We start from the raw sequence: 20882 nt of genomic DNA, 5'->3' as shown, positions 1-20882 counted from the left end.
GTGTGGGAATCCACAGTCCACTAGATGGAGCAGAGGGTGCAGTCAGCTCCCGAGACTGCACCGAGTCCTGCAGGCTGCAAGGCTGGAGGCTAAAAGAAAATGGAGTAGGAAAATAGAGCAGTGATTGGCCTGCTTTAAACTCCTCTGTTAATATTCCTGAACAAAAGTGCTGAGAGGAGGTTGAAATCCACTGGCATATAATTAACTGCTCGTGTACTTTTTCAAATTCAGGGAGTATTGTGCTAGTGGTTTAGGTGCTGGAGTTTGATTGTCACAATAATTGCTGTAAATGTTGCAGTAATGAAGAAGATGTCTTTAAATGTCTTATAGAATCTTGCATTCCTGAGTTATCACTGGTTATCTGGCTTTAAAAGCATAATCCAGTTTGCTTTAGCTTCTGTGTTCATGCTGGCTTCATGTTGGATTTTCCCAAAGTTACTCAATAGCCAAATACATAAATGAAGTATCCCACTGTTTTCAAAACAGTCAATCAATCAAAACTTTCCTCAGTGAAAGACTATTTTGGCTAGAGACTAGGTGAACAGTTGGTACTAGGTCAAATGATTTTTTGATTTGATTTTGGGTAGAAGTTGACTTGTATATCTCCTTGTTCATTTGAATTTCAACCTTTGTGAGGGATCTCCTGGTATATGGTTGTCTTCATATTAAATGGTTGTAGCAGAATGTCTAAGGAGATTTTAAGTTTTGTCAGGTTTTGGGTGATAAATTACTGTGATTTTGTGGGTCTCGGACATAGTGGATACCTGAACAGTCCAGAAGTGTCAGGGATAAGAGCATGCAGCTGTATGTGTGGATATTTGCTATCAACAGCATTCTTGACAGCTAAATTATCTTCATAATTGAAAGTGCCCTACTTTTAAAACTGAGAACTACACCTGTAGTTCACGGTGGTAAGAGCTATTTGAAGATGTTGGTCTTGCCAAGAAGTCGAATTTATCACTTGTTTTACAAATCAGTTTTCTATGCTGCTTATTTCCAGGTCTTAACACTTTCAAGTTAAATACTCGTTTGATAGCTTCAGTCCCTGTTTCAATCCATGGTTGATGTGTGTGCTCTTCAGGAACTACTTAATAGGTCATAAGGTCCTACTGGATCATAGGCTTGATTATGCTTGATCTCTAGCTTAACTTTGGTATGGGACCTGCTTCTGAGAACTGAGCTGGATGGAAGCTATCCAGGGAGAGTCTTCAGATAGTCTTAGTGCTAGGAAAGGCTCACTAGTGAGCTGGATCTCTGTCCTGGCTTGTGCAGCAGGAACTTGTAATTCCTCTTGAAGGAATCATACTGGTTGGATTTGGCGTTCTAGCAGGTCTGTTTCTCTTTCTCCCCCTCAGGCTTATCAGCATTTTGAGGCAGAGGACAACATACAGATGGAGGGTGTTCCAAACTTGGTAAAAGCCATCAGACTTGGGAGGTAAGCTCTGATTTTTGAACAGGAAGGGTGGGCAGCTTTGCTGCCTAATTCTTCATAATGCTGTCAGGAGGCAGAAACTCCAGAGGCTTCTCTCCAGTTTGCTGTAATATTTAATCTCCCAGTTTTAGGCTTGGTTGGTTTGATTTGAGGGAACTTTGATTAGGATTGGTACTTCAGGTCATTGAATGTGTTTGGATATTGACAGTGCTGGAGAAGGTTGCAGGCAGACCTTGAGCATGAATTTGTGGTGGTGTTCCTGTGGGATGCTTTCTCATCAGCCTAAAAATACTAGAATATTTGCATTTTATGCTCATACTTATGATGCTGGAAGACCTGTAAGATTTTTCCGTGTAGACTTGCAACCATGAATAGTGAAACTTTTTTCATGTGTATTATATTTTGCACATGTAATGTCTTACACAATATAATCTTGCACTGTAATACCTTCAATCATGTAACAAGGATATAATGGCTTTATAAAGATATTACAACAGAGACAACGGGTGTTTTGCTTTTAAGATGTGTATCATCATCTACCCATGAAGAATCTGACATCTTAGTGGAAAAAGAAGTCTCAGACTGAAATACCAGAGGAGCTTTTTGTATTGTTACTTAAAAGTCAAGTTGATGGGAACTGTGGTTGCCACTTTGCAGACCCAGTGTGTGTCAGGCAGTGCCAGCGCCCAGCTCCGTTCCTCTTGGGGGCATGTTATCAGGGTGGTGCCAGACTTCCACTCTTTTGTGTGCTGGTGGAGTCAAATGGAACTGGTAACAACTTAGTTTTAAATGTACTTCTGGGTGCCAGTGGAGGGCATTTTTTTCTCCTTTTCATTGCTGTTACTTTCCTGTTACTCCTGCTGGGAATGTACCTTTAATAGTGATTTAAGTTTCTCCAAGGTTTTTAGGCCAGAATCTGGTGGTCTTCCTCAAAATCCTTCTGGCTGTTCTTCACTAAGTTCAGGTACCTTCTGTGTTCCAGTCCATGGTGATCTCTGATAATTGGGGAATATCTGACCTCTCCCACAGTGTTTAATTGGAAAGTGTGTTCTGTTGGTTGGTTTGTCAAGATTTTATCTGCGATGGGAGGCGTGGTTTGGGTAGAATACATTTCTGGTGGTGTGTATTGTCCTGCTGGTATTGGAAAAGTCTGTGCTGAGGACTGTTAACGTGGTGTTTGAGAGTATGCAACCTTGGTGTACATTTGCTTATGACTGAAACTTCCAGCTGTAGGACTGTAATGTGTTACGCAGCTGGAAGTGACTTCCAGAAATGCTGAATGTCAATTACATCATTTTCTAGGGTCTTCACATTTTTAACCTTGGTATGTAACAAAAATAGTTACCAGATTTAGTGGAGATACCCTCCTTGACTATGCAGTACCTATATCTATGTACATTTGTCTTCTATGACTTGATTTAAGGAACTACTTAAAATTAGGCCATAGAAGAAGATGGTGTGCTTCGTTATGGAACCTCGTCATAAAAGTGTTTGTTATATCCATAACAGTGGAAACACTTTTGTGGATTTCATGAAGTTAAGCTACAGACAGCTATGAAGAATGATGTTTGTAACACCTAATGTAGTGTTAATCTTCATTAAATGCACTGTCAAGTACTTTTCCCAGAAATCACTGGATAAAATTAATCTCTAGGAGCACATGTTGGCTGCACTGTCTAGACATGAGCATACCAAACAACGTTGGGGTGTATCACCGTGGTTTCTTTGCAAGTTCCTGGTGAGGCCGTTTTGAACCACGACTTCATCCAGCGTGAAGCAGTGCCATTTTGCGAGGAGGCGCTGTGGGTGCGGAGCTGCGGCAGGGCTGCCGGCCTCTCGCCGGGTGCTTGGACACTGTTTCCAGGGGAGGGAGCGAGTTTCACAAAACACGAAGCCAATTAGTCATGCAGTTTGCACTTTCTGATTTCCAGGGTATTTGCCTGTCCTAAAGCAGGTCTAGCACAGCGGAAAGGTTACCAGGCCCTCGGTCTGTGGGGAAGGGAGAGATGCTGGGAACTGGAATTCAAAGCTCGGAGATGGTGGATTCACAAGTGAGCACAGCCATGGCTGGACAGGGCATGGGCAGCTAAAGCTGCTCAGCTCTGCTTAGTAGCTACTGAGAGGTTACTGCTAGGATGTCTCTGATGAGCAGCTGTTGTAAAATGTAATTACTTCTGACTAGAATATCCATCAGTCTAAGATAGTGGATAAAATTCGGTTTGTCATGTCACAGTTTTGTAACTATAAATTCTGACACTTGTTTCTGTAGGTATGAGAGGCTTCCATATAACCTCCCTTGAAATGTATGAGGAGTCTTAAAACATCTGTTGCCTGAAATAAAAATAATAAATTAAATTCTTCATTAGATACCATTTTTGTCCTGCATTGCCTTTCAAAAATATTTATATATGTATTGTGCTGTAAAGTATATTCTTATATATGTTGTAAACACTTGTACACCACTTACTGCGATTTGACCCAAAGAGCTCTTGTTCAGCCTGGTAACGGTGCAGAAATGAAAGTGTTCAACCTTGTGTTAGTATAAATAAAATTTGATTTAATACTTTTGGTCAGATATTCGTAGGTGGAGTGCAAAGAGTTGTGTCAAGGTAAGAATGTTTACACAGATTTGAGTGACTGGACAGTTATGTGTTTTGGTTTTCAGCATTTGACTCTGGCAAAGAGTACTTATGATAAAGTACCATGCCAAAATACAGATATATAGAGCAAAAAGAAATGGTATCTTCAGAATTAATTTTCAGAAACCTAGTTGGCAATATGAAAATGTGTAAATGGCAGAGAAGATGCTGATGTTTGTCTTCAGGTAACGTGTGTTTGACCATGAGTGTCTGGAGATGGCCAACTATAATAAAGTTTCCCAGGGGTATTTAAACATGGCAAGTGGCATACGAGAAGGTTGGTTACAGAACTTGAAACACATGCTTATATCACATAAATATCGTGTCCAAAAATACTTAAGAAAAAGATGGAATTCACATTTAAGCAGCAATAAAAAAGTTTTATGTTTGAATTGAAAGAATTAGTTGTGTAAAGGAAGTTCTGAGTTCTGTTAGTTTTTCTGCAAATTAATTGCATAGGGATAACACAGTTTGTTCCAGCTCATCTCCTCCTAATATGAACTTACTGTCTAAAATTCTACTAAATCTGCTAGACATATTTTCAATTTCTTGGAATGCCTACAGAAATATTCAAATGTTTTCTTTCCCTGAATCTATTATCTTAATACTCAGCGGAATCTAGAGTGAATGCCAGCTGAAGTTTTCATTTCTGTACCACAACATATGACTTGAAGCTATTTTAAAAATACCTTGTTTGTTTGTCCTAGTTGAACATCTCAGGAGATTGTGTGGTTACGTTACAGGAAACCTATGTAGAGCCTTAACTGGAGCTCACAGCTCTCATCTGAGGCTTGAGTCTAGCTATGTGACGTGGCTTCTGCCTCTTCCTACGGTTTCCATGTGCATGTGTGAAACAATCTGAATTGGTGCAAGCAGTAACTGCTGTCTTTGAACATAAAAATCGCCTCTCATCTGGGCTAGCAATCAGCTGGGGAAAATATTACTTAGGCTTTTTACAAGGACTGCAAATTGTAAGATTGTAATGCTGTTGGTGTACTTGGGAAGCTGAAGTGATGAGAGTTTTAAAAACACAGGAACTGACACACATTTTATCCTGCTCTTTGCTATTCACAATGAAGAGTCCTCTCATCTCTGATCTGGTTGCCTAGTCCTAGGAAAGTCAGTCTCATTTGCTAGAACTCTGAATTTAATTTTAATTATTTTTAAAAATTTTTCTTCTTCCAGTTAGCAGACTTGAAGAGAGGGAGGCAGAACTCAAGAAAGAATACAATGCACTTCATTCAAGACATACAGAGGTAGGTCGTTATGCCAAGATGAATTCACAATATCTGTAAAAATGTAGATCTATGGAAAATTTTGTGTTGTGAGCAGTTGGGAAAATTATTGGATGTTTTGGGTTATTCACTGGTGCTTGGGTGTTTGTATTGCTAATGTCAGTTGTAACCAGGCTTCATTTGGCTGTGTAGTTTTTCTCATTTACATCTAAGTGTGTATTTGCTCATCTTAGTTTGATTACATGTTTGCAATTTTATAGCTTTTTCAGATATTCAGAAGTTTTAAAACCCAGGAATTTGCTTTTTCATATTTCAAAGGCAATTCTTCAAAGCACACTAACAAACTTAAAAGAAACAGAAATGAAATTGCAATCTTGGTACTCTTTCCAGCAGTTTTCTGTGCTGGTTTTACTTATACTATTGAAGGAACAAATACCTTCAAAAACTGGTTGCCTACTGAGATTCGTGGTTAAAAGAGTCCCTGCCATACTTATTGATAGCTATTTAAAACAGTATTTGCTCAGGAAGATGGGACAAGTTTGACTTTGTTAAATTAAATAAGAGTCACACTTTTTAAGTTGGTTCTAGAGCATAAAGGGACTTGTAATGCTTTGATTTTTACTCGTAGGTCGTCTTTCCCATGCAGGGATGCTTACTGCCTAACTAGTATATTTATTTTAGTGAGGAAATCACTAGGTTCCGTGAATAATTCTGGTTAATCTGAAGTCCCACTATTGAGCACAGTTCTTACTCTGATTGCCTTTGAAAGGTCAGATAGCTGGTTTTAGATCATCACTAACAAAGAGGGGAATGCAATGCAAAGCTAGGCTGTGCTTAGTTCGAAAGACCACACATGTGGGGAAAGGGAAACCACATACAGATGTTGGATTTGGTTACCTTTAATTTTTCTTTAGCAATCTTAAGATGAGTGTGCTATACTGACAATAACTGAAAGTGACTTGGAACCCCAACCAGCATGTAGCTCTTGAGTATTGCGTGACGAGACTTCTGCAGCTCTTAAATGAAAATATTCATATAATTACTGAAATCCTAATGTATTTAAGATCACATTTGTTACTAAATAGTTGCTTTACAATGTTGCATATCTTGAAAACTGGAGATTTAAAGAGAAGTAACAAAGCTTAATGCTGCCCACTTAAGCTCTACGTCCTTCTGAACTGAAAGTACTTCAGAGTACTGTGTGTTTGTGAAGTTTTGGTTTATTTTAGTTAGAACCCGTGGGTACTATCACAATAGAAATGGTATGGGTTTTTATTGAATCCTGTTCTGCAGAGTTCAAGATAACTAAATGTATTGGGCATCATTAATTCAATGAAATGCTAACGAAATGTTCTGAATATCTTTTTACGTAGGTTTTGCTCCAAAATGGACAACAGCCTCTGGTTTGATTCTAATTTATTAAATGCCTTTACATCTTAAATTCACTTTCTTTGGTGTAGGGAGAGGTGTTTCCTTGGGCTTTATTATTACTGAGGTGACTATGTCCTTTCTTCATTAAAAAAAAAAAATAATTCTAGTGCAACATGGTATATTCTTACCTCTGTGCTCTTAAAATCAGGTCTTATGTTTCCTGTGCCCCTTCCTTTCAGCATGTTTACTTCCTTCCTTCTTTGTTTCCCAGTCTCAGCATTTTTTTTCCTTTTGAATGTTTCACTGTGCTCACTTTGTAACATGGCTTCTAAACCCAAAAACCTTTACCTTAAGTTATTTCTGGTTTTGTCTGTGAAGATTTTGGCCTCTGTCTTTAGGCGACAAGTGTGTGTACGCATACTAGAGGTACCCAAAATTCTCAGACCACCAGCTGGCAGCTGCTGAAATACAACAGTATATTCAAGATAGGATATGGAGGGTTGATGGGTCATGGGTTTGTGGGTTGAAAAGGCTTAGCTCTGGGCTGGGACTAAGGGCAAAGAATAGTTACTAGGAGTGTGATTGTTTATAAAAGGTTGGGAGCCTTTTTAACAACTGTGTGACTAACCTCAGGAAGTTAACTAAATACTCCTTATCTTCACATGCAAAGACATTTTTGAGCACAATTAGAGAAACCATGTGAATCTCGGGAATTATAAACTTCCTGATGTACCTCGCTTTAGTCATAAACTGTATCAGGAGGTCAGCATTTTAATGCTGGTATCTGGTGTGTCTTTAAGACTCAGAGACTGAAATCCTTGGGGACTGGAAAGGACTGTCTTCCCCCATTCCCTTTGTGATTTCCTGCTTCCCTTTTGCACAACAAATTCCAGTGTTTTAGGTCTGTGTAGTAACTTCTTTCTTTTAATGCAAGGTATTTGGGCAAATATCCAACCTACTTTAAGCATTTAGCTGTCAAGTTTATTGGCTTAAATACTTGTATCACAATACTTGTTTCTGAAATCTTTCTTACTGTCATGTTTTTCTATAGGAAGGAATACTTTCTTCCTTCTGGATCAGCTTCACCATTGTCTTTGCAAGTGATCCATCGTTGGTACTTACTGAAATGGCAATTGTTTTTCTTTCAATTGACCAAATAATGAACAGGGCATTAGAAAGAAAGATTTTTTTTTTTTTTCAGCTCTAAGATGTTGGCAGTGATTACTTTGACAGATGTCATGTTAAAGATGCAGCTTGACTGCATTTTCTGCAATCTTAATTCTAGCAATTTTTCTCTATTCTGCCTGTCTTCGGTATTTACTTCCCTCTGTTTCTCCCCCCTTATTCTTTAATTCACAGCTTAGTATTTCAGTCTTGGATGTCTTTCTCTTCCAACTCTTGACTTCACTGAGGCTCTGTAACCATGTCCTCTTTCAGCACTAACCCTACCTGCCTGTTGCTGCCTCGTTGCTGGAGATCACTGCCCAGCAAGCTCACTGTCTCAGCAGCTCACAGGAATTCCACCTAAACAGTTTCAGTCAAAATGGACCAAGACCTACTTAAACTAAGTCATGGGAAGTTACACCAGTGATGCGAACCAGAGAACTGAATCCCTCACCCATGGTGTGGCTTGTGATGAGTGCTGGGAAGGCTCCTTGGAGCTGAGCCTGCCAGAGACAGGACTCTGCATTGCAGTGCGAGGGCACCAGCCTGCCCTAGCAACAAGGTGTCTTTGCAGCTGCAGAGCCAGCAGGGCTGCCTCGACTTGTTAAAGCTCTGGGAAGAGGCTTTAGGCTTCTTCACCCTTCTGTTAAATTAGCCTCTATCTATCTTGCTGCTCTCTGTAGAATGGGAGATGAGCTAATGGGTGTGAGTGGAATATATCCCCTTAAGCTTCATCCCCTGGTAAGTCTGTGCTTGAGCTAACTGGCTTGATTTTTAAATGGATTAGGGTATGATAACCTGAGCAGTTGAGTTGACAGAGTGGAAGGTGGATTGTAGCTGGGTATTTGTAGCAGGTAGTGAAGAGGATAAACTGTTTAGTCAGAACAGAATGTGTGAATGCAGCCTGAACACGTTCTTACATCCATGTCATGATCCCTGCTTAGTTGACGTGCTCTGGTCCCTTGTCTTTCCTGTGCTTCTAGTGTATTTTGACCTTGCTCTGATCTTCCTCTGCTCCAATGCTCAGAGCAGATGAGCAATAAAGCAGTATGCTGGAGTTCCTGAACTTGAACTTCTGAAATCTACCTATGCAAAGTCTTGTTTCCATCTTTCTCTGGCTCTAAAGGACCAGATGCAGGAAGTAATCGCACAGCCCCAAGGGCAGTATGCTAGAAAGTTGAATGATTGACAGTGGTCTAATCCAAAAATCTTTGGACCTTTGCTCTATAGGCTTGGAAAGGAATTTTGTTACTCAGTTATAGCTTTTATCTGTTTAATAGCAAATCAGCTTGTTATATTGTCTGTATAAAAGTCCTGTTTTCTATATATACCTGTTGGTGCTCATTTGCCTTTGTTGCAAAGAGATGGTGCACAGCTGCTAGTGACTCTTTCAGAGCAAAGCCCCCGAGTAGGAAGTAAAGTATCTTACTTGCTTTTTCTGCATAGTTAAAGGGGCACACTTTGTAACTGTGGCACTGGCTTTTTAAAGGCTTAGCTGAAGGCTGTTTTACATTTATTATTCAGATGGGAAACTGAGGGAAAGCAATATACTTCAGCATCTACTTGAGAGTTGACTAACACCTGTGGCACTTATCTGCACAGATTTCCAAAATACAACTTTTTATTCTATTTAAGGAAGTGATTCTTTTTATTGTTTGGAAAACGCAAGGCTAAGATGGTTCAATATCTCTTTCCCTGACACACAGAATATGGGCTTAGTTTAATGAAGCATAATTGGGCCATGGAAGTTTCTCAGTGTTCTGCGCTGATACAATGTGACAGAACAGTGAGCCTGTCTCTGGCATTGGGAATGTACTTTGTCAGGTTCATTTGGATAAACAGATAGCCCCAACAAGCCCCTGTATAGGGGAAACAGGAAGAGAAGGCTAAGTGGAGATGTCTAGTTACAATTGTGGCTAAGCATGGGTACCAGTCATAGTGGTTTTGAGATTAGATTTTAGATTATCTGTTCAAGCAAATAGTTTTTCTAAAGCCTTATGCTAAGCATTAACAGCTTGATGTATAAAGCCTGGATTTAATACCTTTACGTACTGTTGTACCTGCCAGCAGTATCATCTTATATATGGATAAAGATGCATTGAGCTCACCAGTGGGAATGATGCTTTTACTTTGGTGACAAGCTCACCACAAATCCTTAAAGGTAAAAGGTAATTACATGAAAGTATGTTTAGGACTTTTGTACTGAATCAAGGAGATTCTAGAAATGTCTACTAATTTATTAAATCTAGATTATGTGGGACACAAAGATCTATATATACACAGTTGGTGGCACATTCCCAAAGGGAGGAGCCGCTTGTGCCAAACCTGATTGGATCTGCAGGATGAACAGTGAGGGCTGTAGCACTGAGCCTGGTCTGACAGTGAAAGAATTACTAAAACCTGTCCTGGGGGAGTTAAAGCGTTGACACAAAAAAGAAGGAGGAGTGAAAGAGAAAGGAAGTTATAAAGGAGATGCTCTCAACCTGGTTAAGGAAAAGGTGCAGGTAACAATAACCACAACATGGTATATACACATTTGTTTGTGACAAAGAAAGTGTCAGGTGTGTGTACATTGGGAGTGGTCATATTTGTAAGGGTAGGAACAGAAACTAGTGACAGAGTGTTAAATGTCTTTCACTGAATGCTGAAGTTTAAGATTTAGAAAAGCCTGTAACACTTTCTACAGTGGTAGAACTTGTCACGTGCCATATGAGGAAACCAATCCAAGTATTTTTTTTGAGATGGAAAGACACTGCATGGTTGTCACTAGCATTTGAAGGGAATGACTTTCATATTCATGCTGTAATGTCTTCAAAAGTTCATTGTAGTCAGTTTGTACATGTTGTGCCCTAAAATTTGCTAACACATCAACTGTGAAATGCTGTTAACATTTTAAGTAATTCTTCCAAGTTCTGAGTTTATCTTTAATCCCCTCAGATAATGGTAACTGAGCAATGTATTTAATTGGAACAATTGATCATGTTCAAAATACTTGTGGACTTCAGGGGCAGCAGGGTGAGCTGTTGGTAGTAAAAGGTTATGGACGATTAAATATTGACTGTAACTTGTATGGAAGAGAAGGGTAGTAGATACATGGTAAGAATTGGGCTGAGTAGAGAACAATTAAATCCATTAAAGTCTATTTTTAAATTGTCAATAATATTAAAATTTTCTTCTTTGGATAGCTGAGTAATCTCAAAACACAACAAAACTTCTGATCAGATTTTGAGCACTGAGAATTCTAGTGCGTTAATTCATTAGACTTTTTGTTTTCGATCAGGATGGCACTTGAAGGATATGCTGTGACTTGGAGTAATTTAGATTGAAGAGATCTCTGGAGGTCATCTGGTTCAAATCCCAGTGGTTTTGGGGGGAGTCTTCAAAATGTTATTGTAGATGAGCAGTTACAGTGAGCTAGCTTCCCAATAAGCTACAGTATTTAATTTATTAGTTCAACCTTTCGATTAACTGATTTCTAGAATCCATGTACTGTGTCTCATGACTGTACAGCACCAGCTGTGTAGTCCCAGTGTCCCATGGGTAGGGAGGGAGGGTGAGGAACTGTGCTTCTTGTGGACAGTGTTCCAGTATTGTCAACTTTTATCCTTGGGACCCCGGATTGAGGCAGTGTGTGGACTTTACATGGTGGCACCACTGTTCTTCTGATTTTTGGGATGCCACAGGCATGTATAGCCTGGATCTGTGCAGAAATTGCCATGCTGCACTGCACATGCACATAAAATCATAGAATCATATGATTCTATGATTCTAAATTGCCATGCTGCGCTGCACATGCACACGTGCATATATTTGATTTTTCATCTTATTTTTGTGTTCCTATAGCTTATGTGCTTCATGCTGAATGTGACCTACAGATTTGCTTATTTTACCATCAACATCATTTTCATCTGCAGAGCAATACTAAACTAAATAGTCCTTTAAATTGACCTGCCCTCTAGCCTCTGTATGTGGGTAATAAATATGATGAGACATTTCATTAAATAAAATTGACTGAGAGGAGGGAAGAAAGTAGGTTAAACCATGTACTTTGCAAAACATGAAAGTTGTGTGGGTTTTACTGACCCTACTCTTTTTTTTTTTCCCCTCATGTGTTAATTGTTACTAGTACTAGGTACTAGGTACTCAGCTTCTGTTCACTAGCTAAAAATCACAGATGTTCTGTTTAAAATTTTACTTTGAGAAACCAATTGGTGTGCTGCAAATTGAAGTGTCTGCAGGTAGGTCAGCTTCTGTTCACTAATATCCCATGATGAGGGGGCTACATGAACAGGATACAGAATGGTCTAATGTGCATTTCAAAATTATGTCCTGTTTTTTTTTTTTTTCCTGGAATTTCTAAATTAATTTGGATTATAGTAAACTCGTTGTGTAAAACTATGCACAGGAGCCATTGGAACACCTAATTTTGGTTGCTTGGTGGAAACAGAAAAACTAAGAAATGTGGAGAGTTGAAGGTGGAGCTTTCAGTTCTTCCAATTGCTTCTTTGTATGAGCAAACATGAAAAAAATTCAGAAAGAAAATAAGATGGTCCTAGTAAAATGTTGTGTTTATGTCATTTTGTTGGAGGATAAATTTTGTAAGCTTTTGACAGCAGTTAAAGTATATTATATAATGTTTCTCTAAAAATAGCAAGGTTGGGGGGTTTTTCTGGTCTGAATTATATTAATTAGTTCAGGTGAATGCTAGGAAGACCAGGGTCTGTACGTAACCAGTACTTACCATATAAGTTACTGACATGTAGAACATCCATCAGTCAGGATATCTTAAGCCACTTCACTCTACCAGAAAAATCTGAGACTAAGAACATATATTCAAATATAGCTAATGCTGGCAAGCAGTGCTTATGGAGAAGCCGATACTACCTGAGGTTAGTAGCATCCAAAGGGCAAGCTTACTGGCCTTGGACACATCAACCCTGACTTGAAAGTAACACGTAGATGTAGGTTTCTGGGTCCTGCTGAATTCAGTCCCAGTGTGTGCAACTGCCCACAAAATAAAAGGTTATGTAATATTGGTTGTACAAATGCCTGCTCATAACATTATTCTAAAAGTGTGTGTATAACCTTTCTAGAAGAGCAGAAAAAATTACAGTTTTACAGAACAGGTTTTTTTTTTTCTAGAGGAAGCCTTTGAGATATGACCTGAATATGCCTCAGGAAAAAAGTACACTAAATTCTTCTGCAGTACACCTATGACTTCTTTCTTTCTTCTTTTTTTGTTCCGAGAGCCCTATTCATCTGTGAATGTGAGCACAGAAATGTTAAAAATATCAAATGTCATGTAGGCTTCTCTTCAGGCTTTCCCAGTTTTCATTTCAAAGACATGTTCAAATTAACCTCCCGGAGTGGTGCAGCGATACCTGTTACTTCTCCCCGTGCCTGTCCCAGATCAGTTACATGCTGAGCAGCATCATCCTTTGGCTGATTGGAATTGGGGTTCATTAAATAAGTCATGACTGCAGGTGTCAGCATGTTGGCCTGTGGTTGTCTCTCTTAAAAGAAATAAGCAAGAAAGCAAAGGTTCTCTTGAGTGCTAAAAATCCACAGGCACTTGGTCCTTTTTATGAGATGTCACTCTATATAATGTAAAACCAAACTTCACTTCTAGAAAATACAGAAAGCTTAAATTTATTTGAATGTTAGAAGAAAAAAAGGAGATGCTGACTCCATATTTCTGCCTACAGAAATAATCTGATTTTTAGTTTGTGAAGTCATTATGTTTAATATTTCAGGTGCCTATTGTCTGACCTTTGCAATTAAGCTATAGTGAAATGCATTGTCACATAATAAATTTTAATATCTGCTGGACATAGAGGTCTTAAACAGCCTCCAAAATGAATTTGAGCATGGTACTTCTGTTCAAAATTCTTGTTTGTGGTATCACAGGCACTTTGTGTGCCCTTAGGATGTTTCCTGTGCACGAATGCACAAGTAAGGTCTCCAATTTTTATTTATTATGGGCTTATCTTCTGGTTTGTGGTTTTACACACTGTATAATTTTTCTTCTTTCTTTATCTATTTCTTTAATGTTTCTGAATGCTTTTAGTATTTTTAGCATTACAGGGGAAGATTATATTGTATTGGCCAAGGATTATGTGGTTGTAGTAAAAGTAAATGTTGTTAAATATTTCTTGCTGTTTCTCTGTCATTTTAAACAGATGATTCACAATTATATGGAGCACTTGGAAAGAACCAAACTTCATCAGCTAACAGGGGGTGATCAGCTAGAATCCACAACACACAGTAGAATTAGGTAAGCTATTTATTACGCTCTCACCCTGAAATGAAAGAAAAAAAAATCCATTCATTTGTGTTTGCAAGACTTTGTTCTTTAATCCTACAACAACAGTTCGGCTGAATCGGAAAGATTTGTTGTATGATTAGAATGCAGTAAGAGAATAGTGTAGAAATCAGTAGAAAGAGGCTTTTGCTGTTGTACTGCCAAATGTTGAGATATACTTTGTATGTTAGCCTTAAACAATTTCAGCTTTTTTGAGTGTTTGCATTCAGGTAGGCAGGGAAAATGTCAGCAGCTGCCCCAAAATAATTGATATCTTGCCATGGCTTTGTGTATGGGTTGATGAAGGTGTGTATCGTGGTGCCCATTTGTTCTAAGGGCTTGATGTGAATATATTATGCAGATTTTGAAGCTTTCTAGCCTATGAACTCTGTGTGGAAGGAGGGGAGAATAACTCCAGGGCTGGCTGTGTCTCTGCGTTGCTGCATAGATGCTGCGAGGAGCCCGGCGGCTCCCGGCGCGAGGGGGAGGAGAGCGGTGATGTCATTGCTCTGGAGCTGCTGCAGAAGAGTGGAAAGCTGCTGCTGATGGCATTGTTTTTGTGGCAGCGGCTGAATGACAGACTTTGCCTACAAAGATACACCCTCAGCCCCTGTGTAGCCTTCTTGGTTCCGGCGTTTCACCATGCCAGCACAGCGCCATGAATCCTGGATGCATGCTGCTATTTGTGTTTGGCTTCGTTGGCGGGGCGGTGGTCATTAATTCGGCTATCCTGGTATCTCTCTCTGTTTTGCTGCTAGTGCACTTTTCTATTTCTACTGGTGTGCCAGCTCTGACGCAGAACCTACCAAGGATACTCAGGTACTCTGACCTACTGAACCTTGGCTTCATGTGCTCTTTCTTCTCTGCTTTCTTTTTTCCTTTCAAACGGAAAGAGCAAGGATAAATTAGAGATCTAAATAGTGTATAAATTTCAAATTGTTTTGTAAACATAATATTTATGGACTCAGATATGACAATATATTTTTTAAATACACTCAAATTTCACTGCCTTTTAAGCAAGTACAAGGTCAGTTTATCTATCTCTTTTTTTAGAAAGCTATTATGTTGGTTTATTGTAACCTGCAAAAAAAGCTGTGATGATAATGTCACGGATAAAGCTCACGTTCAGTGTACCATCAGGTACTTGGCTGATCTTCTGTAGCCATAAATGTATGCAGTCTGAGGCCTTGTACTATTAAATTTCACCTTTTTAATCAAAAGAAATATATAAGGTCAGTTAGTTGGTGATCTCAGAAACACACTAATTAGTTGATCACGTTATTTTAAAAAAAATCTGATTATTGGTTGGTGGGAAAAAAAATCTTTCATTATTTAAGCATTAGAGCTCTTAAAGCCTATTCACTATTGTTCAGCCAAATGTTATCCTCTCCTCCTTTTCTGTACTTGTATGGCAAGCTGCCAGCTCTGTCTGTCCCCCCTCAAGTTATGTTCTGTTTGTCCTAGTTGCCTGGACCAGTAGCAGAGATGTGTTAGAATGTTGTGACCAAAGTAAGCTTGGCAAGTTTTAGTACTGTAATTACAAATGGAAAACAGCTGGAAAAGTTTTAAAATGTAGCTTTCTGACCTGAAAACTTGACATACTTTAACTGTGCTTGTAAATTTAATAGTAAACTTTATTTAAAAAGGGAAGAATGCTGGAAAATAGTGTTCTCTGAAAGAGCTGTGTGACTCTTTCTCCTTAATACATGGTGCATGTAGACTTTTCTGTGGTAGTACACTTTTAACTTGGGTCTCTGAGAACAGACCAAAGCTTTAAAGCCAATCAATAGATAGAAGTAATACCAGTTATTAATAACTGATAATAAATGTGCATGAATATTTAAATACAAAGAAATAAAATAAATTTAAAGTGTAACTCTCTAGACTGATCTAGTTTGTAAAGCTGTGCTTGTTTGGAAGGGGAGGGGGGAACCAAACCCAAAACAAATAATCTCCAACTCTAAAAAAAATAGAATAAAAACAAACAAAAAAAACCCCAAAGCAAAATACTGAACTTCATGTTCAATAACTTCTGTTAGGTATTTTACATTTAAGCAGTCAGATGGTTTAAGAAATAGGTTTTTTGTAATGTGCTTTTTTCCCCCTGGAGAATATTTAATGGATTTGAGGCGTTTTGGGAGGCTATGCTTTTTCCCCCCCTAATAATTTGTTCTAGGAATTACAGGAACTGGAACTCAGTTCCTTAGTCTTTTATTAATTTAAAAGAGATAAAAATGTAGGATGAAGGGCTTTAATGGTAGAATTGTTTCTATTTTTTTAACAATAGTCGGATTTTAGAACCATCTGGTTGCTTATCCTAAAGTATCCTGTAAATGCTTCAGTACATCACTTCAGAATATTAGTTTAGGCTTTTAAAACATGTGCCTGCCTTCTGCTCACCGTCACATTTTCAGATATTTCTTGGACATTGGAGGAGTAGAAGGGGTTTATTACTTTCCGGTCAACAACCAGTGAAATAAGTTGAAATTGCTTCAGTCTAATCAGATAATTTCTTTTAATGCAGACATACACAAAATAAACCCCCTTTTCAAACTTCATTTGCTGTGTAGTCCTGCAGTGCACCTGAACTGTGTTTTAGCCCATCAAAATATGTTCATTATAGAATTTATTTAAAACTGTTCTGCAAAAAAGCAGATGTCAGTTGTGAACTTCTTTTGCTACCCATTTTGTTTAAATTCTTTCTTCTGAAGACTGCAAAGATGATAAGCTTTGTGGCATATCCTGCAAGTAAGCAAATCTGTCTTTCTGCAGGAGGCGTCCCCCAAAGCGAAGGGCCCTCACAATGCGTGCTTTATCGCCGGCTTTCTTTTCCGCTGAAGGGCTGTTTTTTTCCTTTTTTTGTTGCTGGACTTCTTAACCAATGAAATGGTTTCAGTCTGTCTTTTGACATAATCTAAGCTTATGTGGTGTGTCTTTTGTTCCCCACACACATTAGAGTTGTGGGAAATCTAAAGAAAGGCAGAACCTGTTACAATAGAGGGAATCGTTGGGATCAAATTCTGTTTAGTTCTGTGGCTATTTTTCGTGAAGACTTTTCAGCACAGTTAGTTTGAAGATGCTGGAACAGTATCTGATGCTTTTTATTTAGTAACCCTGACTGATTTGCTTTACTTTGCTGCCTACTTTGCTCTGATAAACTACTTCTGAATTAACAACCTAATTTGAAATAACATTTATGAAAGGCCAAGATACATGCTTATGTGAGAATTCATTGCAAAGATTTTGGTGACAAGAAGCATCTTTGTACAACCGTACTGGAAAGGTTCATGCCAGTTAAAATTGTTTGCTATTTGAATATTGGTTTTTGTTGATGTAAAATTTACCAAAAGGAGTTTACTGCTTGATTGCTAAATACAATCCTTTCTTCACTGTCTTTTTTTCCTAAGTAAACAACCCCAAAACAAAGCCAAAAAAAAAATGTATGAAAATGCTTAGCTTTTCCTTTTGCTTTTCAACATTCCCTTTCATATTTTTGCATATGACTTATATGCTGTTACTAATTTTGCAGAGAATTCAGCTTAGGTTATATTTAACTTCTGAAAAGCCTTGCAAAAGAAAGTATATGTGGTTGTGATTTGACTTTTTATAATGCTAAAACATGAGATCTCTCAAATCTTAATATTTTGTCTGGATTATCTCTGCAGGGGTACTTACAGGCAGTGCTTTCTCTCAAGAAGCATAATTTTCTGCCATCACTTGCACACACGTTTATCTTCTGTCTTTAGTATACTTAAACCTGTGATTTCTGTCCTTTTTTTCCTGTATTTCATTGTTCTGACTGAACAAATACTTTGCTTTATCTCCATTCTATGCCTGGCTGATATTTTTCCTTTTCAGGGCTGGCTGTAGCATCCTATGAATTGCATTCTACACAATGTTTTTGTCTCTTGCTAGCAGGAAGAATTAATCTTTTTGTTCACTGATCACACTACTGACAGCAAGATTGACTTGGGGATTTTTTTATTGGAGGGTCACTATACAAAGCTTTGGAATGTCCAAACGTTGTTTGCCATAGGGAAGTGATAAAGGTAGCAGAGATGGTAAAGAGTTGGGATGAAGTAATTTGCCTTACTGGCACAGGCTTTTGTGCAGCTTTAGGGTGAAGTAGAACTGCACAATTTTTGGCTAGGCTAGTTTTAACATCAGTAATTCCTTGACCCAGTTTTTTTCAGTTATACAAATCCATGTAATTCCTGTGATCTTCAAAAGAAAAATACCATACGTTTTGAAAGGTGTTGGACTTTATGCTGATTGTTTACAACTTTTGCAGATGCTTCAGTTAATGGTTTAGCTGTTGGCTGTTGAAGTTATGTGGTGCTATATCTCGGAAAAAAAAAAAAGGCACAAACCAGTATTTTTAAGAGTGGCTGCTGAAAACTACTTTAGTCTGAAATAAGGAAACACTTTCATCTTGCACTCCTGTTTGTGTTCTATTTCTGTAAAACCTTTGTTTACTATAGATTAGCTGGAGTGCAATCAATAACTGCTATCTAAAGCTGTGGAATAGACTATTTGCGATCAAATAATGTGAAATGAGGAATATTAGGTGCTGTTAATACAAACTGTGTATGCTACATTGTATATTTAATAGACCATAGTGTATGGATGTTTGAACCTATAATTTTACCACTTCCCTGCTGATTTCAGAGATGTACAGGAAAATAAATTGTGTGACAACTAAAATGACTGATGAAACCTGCATCTCTTTCAAACAGAAAGGAGCGTCCGATATCCCTGGGCATCTTCCCGTTACCTCCAGGAGATGCACTACTTACGCCTGAAGCTCAGAGAGAAGCGGGGGAGACGCCTGGGTCAGAGCACTGGAAATTCCATGAGCTGAGCCAGCCACGGTCCCACACAAGCCTAAAGGTGAGCACTTGGTTTGGCTGCCTTGTGTGTTAGGAGAAACCCGTAAACAGATTATAGATCCTTGGTGGGGAGAAAAGCAAATTGAAGGAGAGGAGGGAAAACCTTAAATCATCTTTGTGTAAGCCGAGTATGTTGCTTACTCAAATGAGCTTTGAAGGAACTTACTGGAAGAAATGGAGTTTGGGTTGCATTTTCCAAATGAGTAGTAATACCGGCTAGTTCTCGTCTTACAGGAGTGAGGTTTTTTCTTTCTGACTTAAGGACCCTTTCCAAAGGTCAGTCACTTGTTCTTTACGCACGAGATACGTAACTACATAGTGTAAATGGGTCTGTTGGTTTAATATTGTTTTAGAAGGAAAGCTTTGATTACTGCACAGGCAGTACTCTTAACGCAGCCTCTGCCTACTATGAGGCGTAGAGTGTAGGTATACCGCAGAGTTGAGAATGACCTAACTTTCCTAAATTAGCCTGTTATTATTATTTCCCTTACGTGTAGCTTGGCTGTAATTCCTACAATTGTTCTGTGTTCCAACAGTGAGAGGGTGGCATAGAACAAGCTGCAAAAATGGAAAAATGGGGGAGTGGTGGAGTGTGATGAATCTGGCAGTTGGGACTAGGGTGACCAACAACACAGCAGGAGGGATCTGCAGGGTGAAGAACTCCAGAATGTGTAAAGCCTCTCTATGTGTTTAGGTTGATGAGGTTTTTTGGAAGACTGTGGATGTACTGTTATTTCTGAAAAAGCATATAGCTTGAGGGGAATTTCCTCTTAAGTGAACTTAATACCTAGCAGTGAAGAATTAAAAAGCTGTCCAGAAATAATTGGAACCCAGACTTTTTTTTTTGCCTAGAGGTCATATGGAGATAATGGGAAGTGTAAGTAATGGTTAATTATAAACATATCAAAGTGACAACAGGAGTTTGGATCCAAAACTTTGTCACTTAACAAACTCTTGGCTAGGACCATTTTTGGTCCTAAATTTGTCCTATTCACATTGTCCTATGCCAATTAACATCAATAAATTGACAGACTTTAGGGGAGCTGACTGAAAAAAAACTTAGTTATAACTAAGTGTAGGTGGAGATGAGGTGTGAAGGGAAGTCTCTGATCCCATCCTGTCCCCTCAGAAAATTACAATGGTTACTGTATATTGTAAAATAGACTTCTCTGCTGAAAGAGAATTTATGAAACAGCACAGACTGTAATTTTTCAAACCTAGGCAGAATAAGTTCCTTAGGTCCAAAGCAGCATATTTGGTTTTTAGCTGTGAATGTAAAGTACTTCTGAAGTGAACCTGTTGAATAACAATATGTTGAAGTCATAACCAGCATTTGAAACTTTTTTCTCTTAATACTTTTATTTTCTCTGAATACTTTTAACACCAAGTGCAAGGCACAAGCAAGACTTGGCTGCTTTCAGGCATCTGTTTTCCACTCATGCATGAGCATTTCATTAACAGTCAGTGTTTCCTCTAAAAGTATCACAAAGAGTAGGTGTCAAGGAGAAACCCAGACTAAAAAGGCTGGGTATCCTGTAGCTTGTACAGTAGTGACATTGCTGGGTATCACTGTAAGACAACATAAAATTATGTACCATTCATTGTCTTCTGCTTTTTTTCTGCAGAGCATTGCAGATGAGCTACTGCTTCAGATTTAATTATCTAATTTTTTAACTAAATTTTTTTTCCAGGAAGTGTCTTTTGGCAACATTGCCAAAAAAGTCAATGCAGCATTGACTTTCAAATGCTTAGGCTTTGATATTTTGATTAATTCATTGTCACTTAATGGAATTGCATTTAATTTTCATTTAGTTCTAGAACAAACATTCATGGTAGTTTAATGAGTATCGT

General features: G+C 38.5%; 1 protein-coding gene across 7 annotated transcripts in view; it reads left to right on the top strand.

Moving 5' to 3' along the window:
* The window catches only part of SPAG9 (sperm associated antigen 9), a 65072-nt gene that overhangs the window by 12978 nt on the left and 31212 nt on the right, over positions 1-20882 (top strand). For 3 of the 7 annotated variants that reach the window (XM_074889507.1, XM_074889506.1, XM_074889512.1), the window contains 3 exons: positions 5257-5327; positions 14021-14115; positions 18879-19032. In XM_074889507.1, coding sequence (XP_074745608.1) covers positions 5257-5327; positions 14021-14115; positions 18879-19032 — 320 coding nt within the window. Of the gene's footprint in view, positions 1-1355; positions 1436-5256; positions 5328-14020; positions 14116-14653; positions 14962-18878; positions 19033-20882 lie in introns of those variants that run through there. The other 4 variants (XM_074889511.1, XM_074889510.1, XM_074889508.1 and 1 more) reach the window with 3 other exon arrangements.

The sequence above is a fragment of the Strix uralensis genome, chromosome 19 (assembly GCF_047716275.1).
Source record: "Strix uralensis isolate ZFMK-TIS-50842 chromosome 19, bStrUra1, whole genome shotgun sequence".
Taxonomy (NCBI): domain Eukaryota; kingdom Metazoa; phylum Chordata; class Aves; order Strigiformes; family Strigidae; genus Strix; species Strix uralensis.
This window is presented reverse-complemented; position numbering and strand designations above follow the sequence as displayed.